Below are 19124 nucleotides of genomic sequence, written 5' to 3'. Positions count from 1 at the left end.
ACAGCAACAACTGCTTTTTAAAGATATTTCAATATTGAATGTGAATTATAGTCACAATTTGTATGTGCTTTGTATTATTATTATATTTTAGTTGCTCTGGCCAGTATATTAACTTATTGAAAGCACTTGAATCAAATTGTTTCTATTAACCTAGTTAGCTGCCCAGTACTTTTTTTTTAGTTTTCCGGTATCTTGTAAGGGCTAAGAAATCCCTTAAGTAACTGTAGTGAAGGCTATAAGTATACAATGATTCAGACTCCAAGATTCGATAGAGCTTATCCATAGCTCAGGTTTATTCTATTTCTATATATGTCGGTGTTGCAGCTTTTTCTTATATTCTGTAGTATGGTCTTTGCAAAGATCTGCGATTTTGGACACTGCCCATATTTTTAAAGCAGCATCCATTTACAATAATCAGCACTTACAAGCATATAATGATATAGTGCATACACACTTAACAATTTGAAGATTTTGTCTTATCGGGTGGTCGTTCTCTGCAAATTCGTTTATAATGTAGTCTAGTGTGTCCTCTGTTTTACACTAGTTTTTGTTATGTGGGCTCTTAGTTCTTTTTCTGAGACTTAACACATGACATGTTGCTTTGATTTTTTACCAGTGCATACCATCACTCCAAGCAATGAACTGTATCTTCAGTGGATCTCGGCAACTCCACCTCCCCATGACGGTGTCGACAGAGCTTGCAATGCATCCTCCTCCCCTGTAGTGGCTGGCAGCCCCACTTCCTGTCTTATGGCAGTGCGCTCTGCTGCCAGCTTTACTTGAGGTAGCAGCTGCTGTGTCACCTCACAGAACAATTTGCTTGTAAAGTACAGAATTTTTTTCAATGTAATATATTTAAAGGCCATCCCTTAGAGACCCTGTCCTGAATATGACAGAGGAAAGGAAAAAGTTTGGATCATGCAGGACAGAAACAACTTGTACTGCTATGGGTGATCGTTGAAAGGAATAGACTATTGGCCCAGGTAAGCAAATTATATTATGTCACCCACTGTCTCTGCCCATCCCCTATTCTCTTGACACTACTGTTTCCCCATGACCCTTTACCTCTCCCCAGCATCTCATTATGTCTTACAGGCGCACCACTTTTCCAGCACAAGCACCACTACGTTCTGGACTGAGCTATAAATTTTCCGTACCCACAAATTCTACCATTGGTTCATACCATACCAATAAATTAGGATTGTTAGGGCATAGCATTCTATTCAGTTTATATTATAAACTCTAATAAAGAAGTTCCTTTAAATAAAAAAAATAAAAACATGCTTTACTTAAATAAATAGTGACAGGTTACTATTGTCTAGAAAAAAAACTGCACAAATCTTTCAAGAATAAATTTATTTAGATTAAGATTATGATATATAAAATGTATACGGTATATTTCATTTTTCTGAGTAACATAAAAATTTTAACAGCTAATTTGTTCGTGCCTTAATAAGTACTGTATCTATAAGATACACTACAGAGTAAAAATGTATAGAACTTTATGGGGGGAATTCAATTGGGGCGAAAGGTGCAAAATGACAATGTTACAATGCCACAGCACAGCAGCTCGCACCCCTTGCCCCCCGTTTGGGCTGCCATAAAGCGTGGCCGTTACACCACAGATTGGGCCTGGCGGACGTCTCCGGACGTAATTGAATTCCCCCTATTTTTGTTCTGTAATTAAAATTGCATTTAGTACCTCTAATAGATTCTAGACAAACGCTCAACATTGGAAATATTATTATGTTACAATTCATTGGCCAAGTTGCATTGCAGTGTCCCCATAATTTACAACCACTTAGTAATTCATTTCAACAGGTACCACATAACATTAAAAGATCTTTGTACACAAAGTTTAAATACATTGAAAAATCGTTAAGATTTTGTACATTCTCATTTGATATACAGGTTGTACAGTTTGAGGTCTTTGGAAGATGTAACTTCTAAAAGCAGACATAATATACAAGAAAGCACTTCTCTTTACAAGGCAACTTGAAGGGACAGTTTTCCCTGTCTCTTCCTCTATAATACAAGAATGATCAGCCGATCACTGTTTTACTAATGAACTATAATTGAAATGTATAAAAAACGATAGCCACTGTACACAGTTAAAACTTAAGTTACCATTTCATTAGGTTTCATACAGTGGACAAGTCATCCTTTGTAAATGTACCCACAGGCAGATTTCATTGTGGGTGGCCAGAAGAGGAAGGCATCCTGTATTTTCTGTTGAAGAACAAGGCATTCTGGAGCTGCAGTATACCAGCAGCAGGAGACGCAGACAGTACACACTCAGGCTCATGCCAAAAGGTGGCACCTCTCAGGTAATGTATTTACACCACCAAGTGTGTATTAAAAAGATAGGCATGACTTCTAGCAGCACGCACATATGTGCAATACCCTACTCATGTTTCTAGAGACAGGGTTTGAGAATTGTCAACAACTTGTGATTTTGTGATTTCCAAGTTACAGCATCAACCGAATAGAATTGGACTCTTTGGTGGCATTATCAGGATCGGTCGATGTTTCTGTATCTTCATCCTGAGGAAATATCACTTTGTCAGGCGTGTAATCATTCCTCTTCAAATCTTTCAATACAAAAAAAAGGGAGAATTATAATGTGAAAAGAGAAGCTTGTGGTTACAGATTCTCCATGATTTATTTTCAGTAAAAGCAGCAACAAACGGTATTGAACGGATACCACAAAATCCTAAAGGTTTACTTGCTTGGATCCCTATGAGAATGACACAGGTCTTTTTTAATACTACACTAATAATTGCATGTATTACTACATACGCAATTAATAGCAGCATGGTAGGATGTGTCCCAAGATATTGGTACATTCCACCCTAAAAGACAACAATGGGCAGTATTCAATGTGAATACTGGCGACGTGCAGCGAATCCTGTTTAGGATTCGCTGCACATTCGCCACTGCTTGCTGCGTTCCGGAGCCTCGCCGGCTCCGGTATTCAACTGCAGCTCCTGCGGCGGACGCTGCAGGGAGCCTGAGGACGGTGGCAGGCAGGGAGATGGCAGTCTCCCTGCCTGCCCCAGAACGTTTGTGGGGGGGAGGTGGGCTCCCCGGGTGCCAGGCAGCACAGGCTGCCCCCCGGGGGTGCCAGCAGGGGACCGGGTATATTCACTACACCCGATCATGCATATGTAATGATCAGGTGAAGTTAATATATGAATATGTAATGAGCGGCTCGGCTCCCGGCCCTCTGCTGGCTGGTCCGTGTAAAAAAAAAAATATATATATATATATATTATTTTTTTTGAATTAAATATATTTAATTACAAATTTTTTTTTTTTTTTTTTTACACAGACCAGCCAGCTTACAGCACATGAATAAAAATAGCATAACCTTAGAATAAAATTCCAGATTTTTTGACACCAATTGTAAAAAACAAAACACTTTATTTTAAAAGTTCACCTTCCACTTCACCATAAAAAGATAGCGATTGCTACTCGGTGAATCATGGCGAAAAAAACCTTGAAATGTATTCGCCATCTGGTCATTGAATAGGGTGATTCACCGTTTTAGTCAGAAATTCGCCTTACAGCACAAAATCGCCATAAAAACCTGGTGAATCAGCCTCATTGAATACCGCCCAATGTCTCTCATGGGTTTCCTACAGACTGAAAAACTAAAGAATGAGTTTTATTCAATGGTTCTCCTTGTGCTAGTCTAATACAGGGCTCAACAAATACCGTCAGCGCAGGCACCGGCGCCCGACCCTCTCTCCATTCTGCTGGAAGTCAGCGGCGCAGGCAGCTGTCTCCCCACCCTCTCCTAACAGACAACCAGCAGCACAGGCACCGGCGCCTGACCCCTCTCCACCTCCTAACCGACAGGGGGCAGATTTATTAAGTTCGGTGAATTGATAAAGTGTCTGGTTTTTATCACCGGCCAATCAGCTCCTACCTGTGAACTTACAGGATTGGTTTGAAAAATGACAGGTAGGTAGGCTGATAGGATAGTGATAAAAACCAGACAGTTTATCACTTCACCGAGCTTAATAAATCTACCCCTGAATCACAAGTGAACTATTTAGCTCTACCTGTGGCTCTTTTAAAATGTTTCAGTGACTAATGGAGCACACCTGTGCATCAGCTGGGTGACCTGGAAAATGTGTGGGGTCCTGAGGACTGAGTTCGAGAGCCACTGATATAGGTAATCAGGGTAGAAAGAATACAGATATATAATGCAATACAGTACATGCACTTTACCTGGGAGCTTAAGCTTTCTACAGCATGAATTACAGTGGTGCTTCGCCCGGAAATTTTTAATAGCATCATCTCCGAGGTTCGCTGGTCCAAACACCATATCCGATGACCTATAGAAATATTACGCCAGACTATAATTAGACTACAATGCTCATACCACAATTTGTAATACAGTAACTAAATAGTTCCATATTCAGGAGCTATTCTTCTGAAATGAATACATTGTTAACATCAATTTAACTTGCCTTTTTTGTCCAGACTTAATAACTGATGGATCGGTTAAATTTTCTCCAACACCTATAAATAGGAGGTGGGGAAGATATATGCATTATACTCTTCAATAAAGCAACTGTAAAAAGTAGACATTTGATCACCCCAAAAAATGCCATAACTCAAAATTTTATCTGAAATAAAATTTAGAAATTAATTTTATTCCTAAATTGGAATTTTTATAGATAATTTTGATAAATTATTGCATATTTTCATTATTCATATTTAAAAACCACCATTATATTTAATAGGTGGAGATTATATACACGCTCGTGCTTCCCCGTCAGCAAGGAGGCAGGGAGCGGCTTCCCTGTCCATCTCAGAAGGGCAGGGGGCTGCTACAGCCTTCGACAGAACGGGGAGCATAAGCGTCTCGTGTGCGCGCCCCCTTCTGTCCTCTGGTGGCGATTGGCGATACAATCACCAGGAGCAGTTCAAATGAGAGCTGCTCCATCTGTATATAAGACTGTAGATATCAGACCTTAACCAATAGGTATAATATAGCAGTGTGCAGACACTCCCTCTTCCTTTCTTCTCAAATAAGAGTTGCATAACATGGGGTTAAGAAAAAAAAACTGAGCTCATATCCGGGAGCCCACCACAGCCAGGTGTAAGCCAGTCACACCATGGGCATGGTGAGCGGTTACATTTAAAACAAAAGGATAAAGTTCAAGTAATGCTAATTGCCCAACCAAACCCGAGCAACACCATGGACCTCAGCTAGTACATTATAATAATTTTTTTCTAAGCTGTTTCTGTTGCAGGTCCTCCCGATGCATCTTACTAATGAATGCCAAAATAAAAAAAATGTTTCCCCCTCCGTGGTCAGCACCCTGCACCCAACATAAGCAGGATAGGGCTCTTACCTTGCAAATCCAGAACAAGAAGTTCCCCTCTTGTATATTCAAAGGTCCAGTGACTAAAAGCCAACATGGTTTCTTCCAACATATTGGTTGGGATGCTTTCATCTCCATTGTTGTTGTTGTATTTGCGGAACTCTCCATTCATACACTCTTCAATAGCAAACCATTGCCCAGCCGAATGACAGTATAAAAGAAACACTTCCAAGAACCTACAACGCAAAAGTATATAAGCCATGTATAAAGCTTCACATCTACCCCTACTTTGTTCAAATGTAGATATGATCACAAATTAAGCAGATCATCAACACTCCAGTGGTTACCAATGCAACTTATCCAGGAGGATTTAAGAACACTTTCATAGAACATTTCATATACAATCCAAAAAAGTATAATTTATATAGTGCACTTTCTCAAACAGGACTCAAGGCGCTTTAAAAATTTTCATTTATTTTACAATATGTTAACTGCCTGATGTCATTGCGTATATTATATTATAACAAGGTGACACATCATAGGACCTATATTAGCAGTAGTGTTCACTCTAGCATTTTTTTAGGGTAGGTGCTACCCCCCCACAATTAGATGTAGCGGCGGTGGGAACCTGGAACAGCCAGCACGCTGCTCTCAGCAGGTTATCATCGTGTCAGTGCGGCAGGGCATGGGATGCGGCTGGAACAATGCTCTCCCCCCACCGACAGGCCACTCACTTCCTCTACTGAGAGCAGTGGCTGTCAGCTCTTCCAGCTACATCCTGTCCCCTGCCAGTCTCAGCTTCTCAGCACGACAGGGGGCTGCAGGAGGGCGCACATTAAATCATTTTTAAGGGCAGAATGGATTAACGAGTTTAAAAAAAGTGGGCAGGGTACTGCGCCCTGCAAAGAGATAGAGTGAACACGAAGTAGAAAAGATAGCCTATTTACGGGATAACGTATTTCACACCCAACCGTAAAAATATAATTTGAGAGTAACATTTGCCAAATATATAAATAAAGGATGAAATAGCCTCTGCAGATAGGAATACAATGCATCATGTTTTAGCCCAAATATTCCCTGCAGTGCTCTGCTCCATGTGTAATGTCATACACATGCAGTTCTATTATGATAATTGCCCGTGTTATGACAGCAGGACTACTCAGCAGGTAAGCCGTGGTCCCATGTCTTCTGGCAGCAGGACCTATATAACACTGACCTTCCTCCAATCACCATTCCTCCCACAGGCAACTTATGAGAAGACTACTAGGTACCCAGAGTTACAATCTTCTGTTATTACAGATGCCATACAAAATGGTCCTTCAAATATTAGTGACATTTGTTTCTGATATACCTTATGCTTTCCACTGTGCAAGAGTTGAAGTACACCCACAGTTCATTTACAAAATACACACTAGGTGATGAGACAGTTAGCACAGTGCAATGCTGGGCATAAAGAGGCAGATAAAATGCTTGTCAGCTTGACAGCCATTGTATCTGTCACTGCAGATATCACAGGCATACATTGAGATCTCTCACAGTGTATTAGCTGTGATGTTGGCAATCCACCCCTGGAGATGAGACACTGCCCATTCCTTCCCATTTAAAGGAACGTGATAAAGGTTCGTCAGCTGGCAGCAGCAGGGCATACATGGGCCTAAGCACTCTATGAAAATACTAAATCATACGGACATGCTGCACGATCCGGCCGCCTGAATGATATTAGGGAATTGGTCGCCCGTGTACATGCTGCAAATATCTGGCGGATCAGCAGATACCGGGCAGATCTGCCAGATAATTGTAGCATGTGTGCCCAGCATAACTTGTGTGTTTTATCACAGAGCAACCGCAATACACATTCAGGTTCATCTCCACTTAAGGCTGAATTGGCGTAACAAGCCTGTAATGAGGCGTTCTAGTATAGGCAATGGTCAGAGATGGAGTGCAATGGTCAGAGATGGAGTGCAATGGACTGCGGGCAACGCCTAGCTGGCTGGAAGAGTACAATGTGAATGGTTAAAAAGACTTTCTTTTTCACCAAGGAAACAGCACAGTGATTCCAAGAATCACAAGTGTGCGAATGATGGGAGATCTGCTCACAAAGATAAGTACAGTACAACACTGCGCTATGTGGAAGTAATCACAGCAGACCTGCATTGACCTCTAAATCAGCTACTAGGTACGAAGCATGTAATATATTTATGTTAAAAATAAATATCCGCACGCTTATCTATTCAAATCTACACATTTCATAAAATAGCAATGCACAATAACTGTATAAAGTGCATTTACAAATTGGTCAAACACACTAGATTATCAGATTAGCTTCCCTTAAACAAGATAAACTATACACTAAACTGGGAAGACTTAGGCCATAGCAATCAGTACCTCGGTGAGTATGGGATAGATTTTGGCTTCATTGCATTGAATGCGAATGTCATTTTCTGTGCTGCCCTCTGCTGCTGTATTTCCTAAAAGCAAAGACAGATGCACACAGTGAGATCTGACAACAGGCACAGCTACCAGACAGACAAGGTTCCCCCACCACCAAATCTCTGATGTGAATATCACTTTCTCAGCACTATAACATTTTATCCTTTCTAGATATTGTTCCCCGTTTCCAACTACAAGTCTAAGATCAGCACACATGCAGGGCAATATACATCCCAACATACACAGATTTTATTCTGCTGAATAAAGCCATTTCTTAGCTAAATCATAAAAGAGATTTAAGTCAGCTTTGCAAATGTCCCTCAGCAGTGTTTCCTAACTCCAGTCCCCGGATACTGCTACAGTGCATCTGTTATAAACATCCTCAGTGTCAGAAGTGAAAACGTAGCACCATTTTTCAAATGTGTCCGCAAATAATGAATGCACCTGTGCACCAACTAGGATATCTAGAAGACATGTACTATCGGGGTCCCATCGAACTGAAGTTTGGAAACTGAACTGCACCAGTGCAATACGTTCTATATCAGCAGCAACAGTTGCCGATATTAGGAGATGACAATACGCTGGAGAGACCCACTACATACTTGCGCACTCTCCAGTGACCAGGCGGTCCAGCACTTCTATATTTAGCCAGATCTGTCACTAATCCCCTGTGTAGCTAACGCTCCCGCCCAGTTGGATACACAAACCCCCCCCCCAGGGAAAAGTGTTCTATGTGTGTAACGTTCTACACATCCCACCCCCTTGACATCACCTCCCCCCGCCCAGCCAGGGCTACAGTACACAGCCACCATCCACCATTACTCTCGCAGCCCCCCCCCCCCCCCCCCCCCCGACACCCACGACCCCCCTCCCGCGATTCGCGGCACCCCCCATTCGCGAGACCCCCGCAACCCCCCCTCCCGCAATTCGCGAGACCCTCACCCACTGGCAGAAGCTCCACAGTGTCTCCCACCCTCCTCTTTAGTCCCCCTTATGCCGACACACCCCTATCACTACCCAGCATCCTGGTTTCCTGTGTCGTGACCTCCGCCAGTGGGGAGCCGCAGACTCAAAAACACCCTACTATACTATTGCACACACACACCTAAACAACACGCACACACCCCCCCCCACACCCACAAATGTCACTGTACCCTCCACACTATCAATGTACATCTTACTCTGTAACCGCTTTTTAATTAAACAAAACAATACACACCCCCTTCCACATCATATGCTCTCTATTTAACACATTTCACCTATAACTCAAGTTGCAATACAGGCCATCTTTCATACAATTCTAACCATATTTCTCACAATACAAACGTTCACAAATTAAGGGGGCACAGCCCCTTACGACGGTGTGAAGAGCGCCCATAGGGCGCGATGAATCACCTAGTTTTCTTATACCCTAGGCTCCTACAGGTAATCCTCAAAGCACCCTAATGGCCCAGGTTTTAAAGATATCCATGGTTTGAACCAGGGGTACTCAAACTCAGTCAACAAGATCCTACACAGTTCACGTTTTCCAGGTCATCCGGCAGGTGCATTCATTATTCATTGACACATTTTATTATAGGAGCTAAATATTATACTCATGATTCTGTGAGCAGACCTGCAAAACATGCACTGTGTGGGGTCCTGAGGACCGAGTTTAAGTACCTGTGGTTTAAACACAGACTGTTAAATCAAACTGATGGAGGAATTAAGTTATCTGTGGCCACACCTGGATACACTTAAAATGTAAAAAAGATCAGTATTGGCACCAGATAATCTAAACCAGTGGTTCCCAACCTGGATCCTCAGGGACCCCCAACAGTACACGTTTTGCAGGTCTCCACACACAATCACAGGTGAAACAATCAGCTACACCTGTGATCTTTTAAAATGTTTCAATGAATAACAAGTGCACCTGCCAGGTGACCTGGAAAACATGCACTGTTGGAGGTCCTTGAGGACCGATGTTGAGAACCACTGCTCTAAACCACAGGTTCTCAAACTTGGTCCTCAGGACCCCTCACAGAATTACAAGTGAAATTATTATCTCCGCATGTGCATCTTTTAAAACGGGTCAATGATTAATGAATGCATTTATGTTCCTGCTGGATGACCTGGAAAACGTGAACTGTGTGGGGTCTTGAGGTCAGAGTTTGAGAACTCCTGCTCTAAACAAATGTGTTTAAATACAGAAATACAGTATATTACTAACAAAAATTGCTTAACTAAGTCACAACTCATTAGTAGCACATTATGGATGAGTACACACCAGCATAAATAAGGAGACCCTCTGTGTGATCAGGTGTTGCCTTTTTTATCTCCTGTCAGCGGTTCCCACAAGGGAGGATAATGAGAGTCCTCAGCAGAGACTGCTGAGCAGCTACAGCAAATCAAAGTGATCACAGCAAATCACTCTCCTTGGACAGAAATTCCTTATTGGCACCCCTGGCTGAATCGGAAGAATCTGGGAGATTACGACTACAATGATGAACAGCAGGACATTTATGGCATAAACAGGAGCCTCCTGGAGAATGCTGGAGGGTAGGCAACTCAAGTATGATCTGGAATTGTTACTGAAACACCATCTTCAACCTGTTAAAGGTGATTTGGTTTTATGGGGATTTAAATTCCAAGAGTAGAACCTTTAACCGTTTGTGAGAGACAAACTGTAAATTAAAGTCGGAACTTCATAACACATACTCCTGATATTTCTGGATAGTTGTATAGTAATAAAGACATGTCTGAATATTGCTCAGCAGGTACTCAGATACTGTAGGCTTCGGTTACTTACTCACACACTTACTTTTAGGCAGAGGTGGAGAACAGTATCTTCCTTGTAGATCCCTGACCAGGTATTTATCACCTCTGGAAGGAAGGACTTGATGATATAGTGGTTCCCAGCCTTCATGATGTCATTTTCAGACCAGGTGCACGCCACTTTTACTGCTCGCCGCAACCCGCCGCCCATCTCTTCCTTACTCAGAAACTCAATCTTGGCACAGAGTCCCCTCTGTGACCAGGAGGACATGCTGTTATTTAGGATGCTGGGGGAACTCTCTTCCAGTCGATACACCGTCACCAGCTCTACTGTAATATGTACACAAAGACCATTTTGAGGCATTTCATAATCAGATGTTATATATACTGTATAAGATTTGCCAGACCGGGCCCTACTTTCTCATGTTCGATCCCTAGCCCTATGGATAGTCCATGCCACCTATGCTCCATGTCTCTCGCCTCCTAGCCTGGTTCAGTGTCTAACAATGTGTGCTCAACATAACCCAGGCTTACTGAATTCTGAACTGCCTTCACCCACCACGGTACAACTCTGCATACCGGCCAAGATTTAATGACTGTTCCTGCATGCCCTGTCTGCGTTCTACCTATAGTCTATTCATTTATCTGTTCTGAAGACATTCCAAGTTACAAGCACTGTAGTTCTAATATCTCAAATTCCATTGTAACAATATTAATAATGTAAACTAAAAACAGACCCCTGACTGGATGGGGAACATTTCAATCACAGAAGCATACAACTCTTTCACTCTACAGTAGCGATCCATAATAAGAGAACACATTTTGTACCCCAAACTCACACACACACCATTCATTATTCTATGTTTGCAAATTCTAGTTTTTTTTCTCTGTGTAATATGATATACAATCTAATACCCATTAATGGACACATGTAATCTACAAAATATGCATTACTATAAAACAATCTGGTGCAGTGAACACACAGTGGGGGACTAACGCTGTGGACACGATGCGATAGCCTTGCAATTCCATCCCCATTCATTTGGGATCAAAATCGGGATAGAATCGCATGGAAAGCCAAAATGCATGCATGCAAAATAGTACAGATCTGTACTATATAGTCATTGCTGTACTGTCTATTTGGCAATTCGATTTCTGCTGAATGGGAGGGCGCATCAGCATTGAATCAGGATCAAAGGGTTAAACAAGTTCGCTCTCCATCCAATGTCTATGCTATACCAATTGGATTTTAACTATATAGTCAAAAGCAAATGGCAAATGGTGGCCAGAAACAACGCTGGTTATAGACATCAGGAAAACAGAACTAATACAAGTCTGTGGTAGATGTTCCTGCAAAACTATACAGCATGGTATACAAGGCCCAGCTCTAGGTAATCTCAACTCAATTATATGGTTAATAAAATGCTCAATATACTTGTTTAGGCTACACAGTGAAGCATGTAAATGTCTTTCCTTCTCTTCGCAGTTGCGTAAAGGTGCAGTATTGACATTGAGACACAAGGTGGCAGTGTAGAAGCACATTTAATTACACTGCACTAAACATTACACAGTATGGAGAGATTGTACAGGAAAGTAGTGGAAAGAAAGAAATTGGATAGTTTAGAACTAAAATTATAGTACAAAATAAATGGGGAGAACTACTTCTGTTTAAAGAGGATACTACAATATGATTTGAGTGTTAAAAACCTGATGAAATCTTCTCACCTTTTGGAGGCACCGGTGTGAAGGGAATAGTCTGGGATAATCGCATCAGATTATTTCTTTCAACAGCTGAACAGAAAAAAAAAGTGTTAACAGTTAAATTGGAGACTGAATCAGAAGAATGCTCATTTACAGAATTTAAAAAAACTAACCTGAATAACAATAATTGATGTCCACTATTGGCTTGAAAGGTGATCCAATACCTAAAAGTCAAAATTAAATAAACATTGAAGTATGGTCCTTATATCTTTGTCACTTGGGCCAATCCTGTGAACTGAAGGGTGTGATGTTCTGTTGCCATGGTATTCTAATGCGGGCTGGTTTCAGCCTGAATTTGCACTTTTATGTGAATCTCAGCTGATATAAAGTGTGGCCACTGACGTGAGGACTATGATCATTGTGACTATTTGGATTGACCCCTTAGTGTGAAATAGATCAAATTTATTTCCATTTATTTCCATTTTGCAAGCAACACTCACCATTCAGAGAATCCTCCTCTGACATAGACCTGTAAACAAAAGCCATTTAATATAATTTATGTGGACCCGAAATGGAAATTGGCATTGCATTCTAAATTTTATCAGCAAGTAGAAAAGCAAGTAGAAGTATAAAAGCAAGAATACCACTTTTATATTCTAGTGGATTTGACAACACAATAATATTAGAGAAGTATGTCAAAATGGGCAAACCGCAGTAATTATGCTCTGTGCAATGTGCAGGTAGGTGAAGCACAGAGTATTATCCAAGTTCCGTGCAAATTCTCAAAAATGAAGTGGCATACACCTCACTCCACAGTGTAGAATAGGTTGAAGGCTGGGAATGCTGTAGTCTCTATACCTTGAAATCTACCACCAGTTCATGTTTTCCCAGTCCACCTAGCTGGTGCACAGGTGTAGACATTGTTCAAACATTTGCTGCATTCATTTCTAAACGCCTCAGTTAATTTATAGGTAGTTCTCGAGGACCGAATTAGCCACCTCTGCATTAGCAAAGTTATTAACAGTTATGGCAGGAGAATGCACAAGGTAACCAATGGAATGGCTTTCGCTAAATTATGCAGAGTCAGGAGTGTGGCAGAACTTTGTGGGACCACAATAACAATTTACATTGGCCCCTGTTCAAATGTTTCTAGAGACACCACTCCACAACATGTGTTAATTTTATGCTCCATAATTGTGCCCTAGTTCATTTTCTGAACCATAGTAGCACCTTAGTTGATGCTATCCCCTATTATAGTGCCCTAGAAGTTCATGTTATATCGCATTATATAGGACTGCTAGTACACATTATGAAACATTTTACAAATCTACACTATGGCAGTGTCCCCGGTTCATATTATGCCACACTTTACTGACTCCACGTTATTATATTACTGTATGTAACATTATAATACAACTTGTTCATTTTATTCCACATTACAAAGAGAGGGTAGGGCCCCTATGTACCATCTAACAGAGAAAACATAACACATCTAACAGACAGGGAAGTTAGGGCCCTCTTAGCTCTGGGCCCCATAGCAGCTGCACTCCCTACACCAAATGGTAGCTATGCCCTTGCAAAGAATTAGGACAACACATAGGTTACTATTAAATCTACAAAACAAGCCTTACTTTGGTTTGTCTGAAGAGGAATGAGCCTGCAGCCAATCCTGTGGAACAAAATATGCAGATTATGTGGTGCTAGGATCTCAAATTAGGCACAATCTTTTAAGATCAAAGGCTCTGATTACATTTAAAATGCATAGGCATGTGCAATCACATATGTGTGTTCTCACGCTTTAGCATGAATACTTTTCTATAAAAACAGCACATAAATGAGGCAGTATGCAACTGGAAGATCTATGCAAAGAAGTGATAGCAGCTGATAACACAGTAACAAGATGTAGGGAGTAAGGCAATGACAGGTTAAGCAAAACTGGGACATTCTCCCTTGCAGGCTGTTGTCTCGCCTGCTTCCCACACTGCTCACATAGCACACAGTTTTGATTATAACATTTCAAGGATATTCCCTTATTTGTAATAAACAAACCAAGGCCATCAGGAAGATATCAGAGTGTACTCCAGCACAGCTGCATATGTCATGACTGCAGCAAAGGTAAAATGTGTACAAACCACGAGGAAGGCTTCTTTGGACTCCTCTACATTTGTCTTTTCAGTTAGAGATGCTCTCCGGCTACTGGTATGCACTAAAAGGAGAAGAACTGGTTTTAATAGATGGTACTCCCAGAAATATAGGCCGGCAGGATTTGCACTAGAGGTATTTTAGCAAGGAATTTAATCAGCATGCTCCCTATAAAGCCAGCCATGACTAATCAACAGCAGACTATACATGGGGCTAACTGACCTGTGTAACAAATGCTGCGTACGACTTACATTGGTCTGAGCGCAGTGACTGGGAGATATTGGTCAGCTCCATACATCCAGTACAGGATCTCACTTGTTTCAGGCTGGCAGTGGGGACGGTGTCAATCTACAGAAAAATTGGTTATGGTATATTAGGTCAAGAGGTCAGCATGGTCAAAAGGTCGACATGGTGTTTTCATGGTTTTTGGTGTCGATATGGACACCGTATAAGTGTACCTTTTCACTGCACTCGGCACACTAATGCCCACGTGGATGGTAAATGTATGAACAAGTCAGTTTTTTATTAAAAAAAAAAAAAAATCAAGAAAAACTCATGTCCACCTTTTTGACCAATAGTTGTCATCTTTTTGGCTATCGACCTACACACCCAATTCTAGCAATTAATTCATGGACGGATGATTAAAAGCCATAAATCCCATAAATGTATTTGGCTTACCACATTAGCAGGATTAATTTCTTCCTCATTTTGGTTTTCAGGTTTCTTGATTTGTAGCATTACCGTGTCTCGGTGACCTGAAAGATGGACACACTGTAGAAGACTACATTTCAGATCATCGCGCACACACACTGCAGCAATACACAGATGGAGACCCATGCAGACCCCACAGCTCATACGGAAAACGCGCTATAGGTTCAGTGTACCTAATCGTATATCGGTTATCCAAATTATTCCAAAAATCATATTTTCCAGAATGTACCTTTTTTTTGCTAAAAGCACTACTGGGAACATCTAACTGGCACTACTGATGATATGACACGTAACTGGCATTAAATATGTGCAAGAAAATTATTACTTAGCATTCAAAGTCAGTGCCTGATATAGTTTTATGTTTTTAAACCTTGTTTCAATTTTTTTGTGTATTTCACGTGTTTGATGTGTTTATTCAATAGAAATGTATTTTGCATTCAAACAAGGGTCCTGTATTCAAGATACCTGATTGAAATATCTTTATATAATAAAGCCTTTATTATATCTACAGTACCATAAAGAGAAAATGACATTTATAAAAAAGGGGAGCAGGTTGTTGTAGCTTGGTGAATATGTAACCTCTGCTTAGAATGCTCTTCATTCATGGAAAGCTACTGAAGCTTGCATACAATTTGCAATTTACAAAAATACATTTATACTGTACATATGGCAACCTAAAAGCATATATAAAAAAGAAAGCTACCATCCAAACAAAAAAATAACACATACCAACAAAAGCTCCAAATTCTACCGTGTTTTCAGCTTCTTTTGAGAACCTTTGATGAGACATTCCTAGCTTAGATGTTACTTCCATTTGACTTTTTGAGCTTGGCTGGTTTGGCGTGCTTACGAAAAATGTAGCTGTAGGTGACATGCTACTGGCGGTGTTGTCAGAGTTCTGATTATAGATGAGAGCCCGAATTTGCTCTGCACGGTTGGGTGATTCTGTAGGACAGTCCGCTGTAGAAACTAAGGCACATCCAGATGGGCCAGCCCCTGGAATATTTAGTTGTTCTCTCAGTGGTGGGAAAAAGTCATCACCTCCCTTTTTGCCTATCGCATTTCTTTCATCCCTCAGAGAAATGTTGAAGAGAAAGTTGCTGTTACCCTCAGGACTACCTTGTGGAAATGAAGAGCCAAAGAAATTGCTAACGCTCTGCTTTTTCCTTATGGAGGAGCGCAGGGGGCCATCGTCTACCAAGTTTTGACCCAAATGCTTTGAAATGCTCAATTCTCGGGTGATTTCATTGTGAACCTTGCTAGCCTCTGATGCTTTTTGTGCCGTCAGGGTTTTCAGGGTGTCCACGGTGAGGGCTGACAGGTCTTGTAAATGTCCAATCTGTGAATCCAAAGAGTGTAACGAGCGTTTTATATAGTTAACACGATCTCCAACCTCTTTTATTTGTATACACATCTGCTCGACCCTAGGAATTCCAAAATAAATTCAAATGTTTAATACAGAATTGCAATACTGAATATTCACAAGGCTTAGTTACACGTAAAACATTCCAAATAAAGTGAATACTACTACTACTACAAAAAAAAAAGTTAATGAACCCTATGGAAGAACAGAACTAGCTGTGTATTAGTAATTATAATCTGTAACCAAATTTGGATGCAGGTGGCATTGTTATGTCAATCCTGTTCCCCTCGGTGGTGACACAGAGGGGTAAATGTACAGGTCCCTCCCTGATCTTCGGCGGTCCAGTGGTTGAGCACCACTCTTCATTCCTACCCACAGGACAATGGCACTGGAGTGGATTCTAATGCCATCTCCGAATCAAATTATCTATGACATGGGGCCCAGATGTCATCAGTAGTTACCAATCCTCTGATGAGATTGAGCTGTTTCCTAAATACACTTAAAACATTAAGACAATAAATGTACAAATACTGTGAAAATTGAAAAAAATGTAACCTCTCAGTTGTAATGCGTATTCTCTCTTCACTTCCCAAATGAAATTTATCATCCTTTTCATTGAAGTAGACCTCCACACATTGCTCCTCAAAATCATGTAGCTTCTTTTGGTCTTCCTCTGTCAGGAATAATTCTAAATAGAAAGCAAGGTCATGTGAGTGCCAGAGACAATCCTGCATTTCATTTTGATTTTGCATAGAGCTCTTAATGAACTAATCCGGGGATTTTAAACTATGACCATAGGGTTATTGTCTAGTTTCATAAGAAGCTTATAGAAAAATGATGCAGACAATATAATTTCAGCGCCAAGGTATGAGGGTGAACCTAAAGGAGAACCTTTTTATGAACCTTTCATATACCTTTTTCAAAGTCCTGGCTCTAACCTGTGATTTGTAAAACTGTTCAAAGCTGGGTCAGTCCCAAGTCCAACCCAGTTTCCACTACATCGCAGACTTGGGATATTCCTAGGTTGTCCCGGTTAACACAGCAAGTGCAGTCATCTCGCCCAGCCTCAGTTTATGCACTGAATGGGACAAAGGTTGAAATAATCCAAAACAGCCATCAGGTGTCTGTCTGGCCTCTTCTAGAAGGCGGTTTACATTTTGGGCAGTATTCAATGCTCCTATTTTGCTTTTTTTCCGGCAAGGTTCGCTTTTTTTTTTTGGCGAGAAGACCAGTCCTCTCTCCAAAAATGTCCCTCGTCCTATTCAAGACTCCTGGATCCCCCCCAAAAAACAGAGTGCATTGCCCTGTTCGCCGCTTGGTCACCGCAGTTGCTTTCTTTAGGAAAATTTGTGCACCTGCCGTTTGTGTATTTAATGCAAAAATGGAGAACGCTGTTCACTCTTTTTGTTGGCTTGCCTCTCCGTTATCCTCTCTGCGTTTGTTTTTAGCTGAACTGAACTTACCTACTTATTAAAAAAAAAAAAAAAAAGATTTTATTTTTTGGTGTCTGCAATTGTATTTTATTATTTGAAGGAGCTATATTATTTTTTTACTTTAGGAGGTGCCACATTAATATATTTTTATGGTATTTTTTTTCCCCGCTGTATAGTCTTACCCATGATTCACCTCTCCTTCCTCACTCGTTCGTTTGGAGATACACCGCTTTTCACACAGGATTAGCTGCTTTGAAAATGTTTTTTTAAGGGTCATTTGCGGTTTTGTACATATCTCTGCAATATTTCAACACTGCATACAAAAGGAGCCATTACCTCCTCGTACGCCACATTGGTCAATGCTCGCCGTCAGGGGCATCCAACAGCTGACGCGTTGAATAGGGTGAAAAGGAAGCATGGTGAGGGGTAGAAATAATGCACAGTGAACAAAAAACTGAGAACTCTGTGCTGTGCTCGCCGGAGCATTGAATTTCATGCTTTACTGAAAGGTGTGTGCAAATTGTTCAAATAACTCTATCATTTGCTGGTTCCTAAAATGTTTCTAGTTTATTTTTGACACAAGAACATAATTCACTCAGGAGTAAATGTATGAAGATTGGAGAAGTGGTATCTATCCCCATAAAGAACGTTATGTGCAAGGTGATAATACACTAGCCAATCAGCTCCAATATGTAAATGGACAGTTAAGAGCTGATTGACTGGAGCATTATCCCCTTGCACATAACATTCTTTATGGGAATAAATACCACTTCTCCAATCTTCATACACTTACCTCTCAGTGCCTGATTGGAACTAGAAGTCTGCAGCTGCTGAAAAAAAGAAACTGGCAGCCTTCAAAAAAAAAAAAAAAACACTAAACAAAATGAAGCACGAGCAGGTGATACATAGAGCGGGAACAGAAAAATGATGTCAGCCAGTACAGGTTTCGTCTACTACTATTGACATTGAAGTTGAAAATATCCACAGTAGTGGATACAATATGTAGCTGCCCTCTTATGGACTCTCAGGATTCTGCTGCTGTATGTTAATGCAATACAAGTTTGTGGACTCCCATATGCAGGAGATTGAGTAATGAGGGCCTCCCAGTGCTGTTTCCCAACTTTATCCTGGACATTAAACAAGTGCTCATTTCAGCTTTGCAATGGAACACTAAATAAATCTATCACTGTGTGATACATAGACAACTTCTTATGTTCTAACAAGATACTTTGTAGCCAACATATTGTTGAG

The 19124-nt window shown here is 40.9% G+C and overlaps 1 protein-coding gene across 1 annotated transcript in view; it reads right to left on the bottom strand.

Annotated features, from left to right (window-relative positions):
• Window positions 1-1341: 1341 nt before the first annotated feature.
• TRPM7 (transient receptor potential cation channel subfamily M member 7) overlaps window positions 1342-19124 on the bottom strand; it is a 103069-nt gene continuing 85286 nt past the window's right edge. Inside the window, exons 25-39 of the mRNA XM_083183975.1 lie at window positions 16996-17128; window positions 15807-16501; window positions 15045-15121; window positions 14618-14714; window positions 14357-14430; window positions 13856-13893; window positions 12725-12753; window positions 12398-12448; window positions 12249-12314; window positions 10570-10853; window positions 7725-7807; window positions 5370-5575; window positions 4479-4530; window positions 4237-4343; window positions 1342-2591 (exon numbers count right to left, since the gene is read on the bottom strand). Coding sequence (XP_083040101.1) covers window positions 2470-2591; window positions 4237-4343; window positions 4479-4530; window positions 5370-5575; window positions 7725-7807; window positions 10570-10853; window positions 12249-12314; window positions 12398-12448; window positions 12725-12753; window positions 13856-13893; window positions 14357-14430; window positions 14618-14714; window positions 15045-15121; window positions 15807-16501; window positions 16996-17128 — 2114 coding nt within the window. The 3' untranslated portion in view covers window positions 1342-2469. The remainder of the gene's footprint in view (window positions 2592-4236; window positions 4344-4478; window positions 4531-5369; window positions 5576-7724; window positions 7808-10569; window positions 10854-12248; window positions 12315-12397; window positions 12449-12724; window positions 12754-13855; window positions 13894-14356; window positions 14431-14617; window positions 14715-15044; window positions 15122-15806; window positions 16502-16995; window positions 17129-19124) is intronic.

Source organism: Crinia signifera, chromosome 4, assembly GCF_055691185.1.
Source record: "Crinia signifera chromosome 4, ASM5569118v1, whole genome shotgun sequence".
In the NCBI taxonomy this organism is placed as follows: domain Eukaryota; kingdom Metazoa; phylum Chordata; class Amphibia; order Anura; family Myobatrachidae; genus Crinia; species Crinia signifera.
Note: the sequence above shows the minus strand (reverse complement) of the source record. Positions and strands in the feature narration are given on the sequence as shown.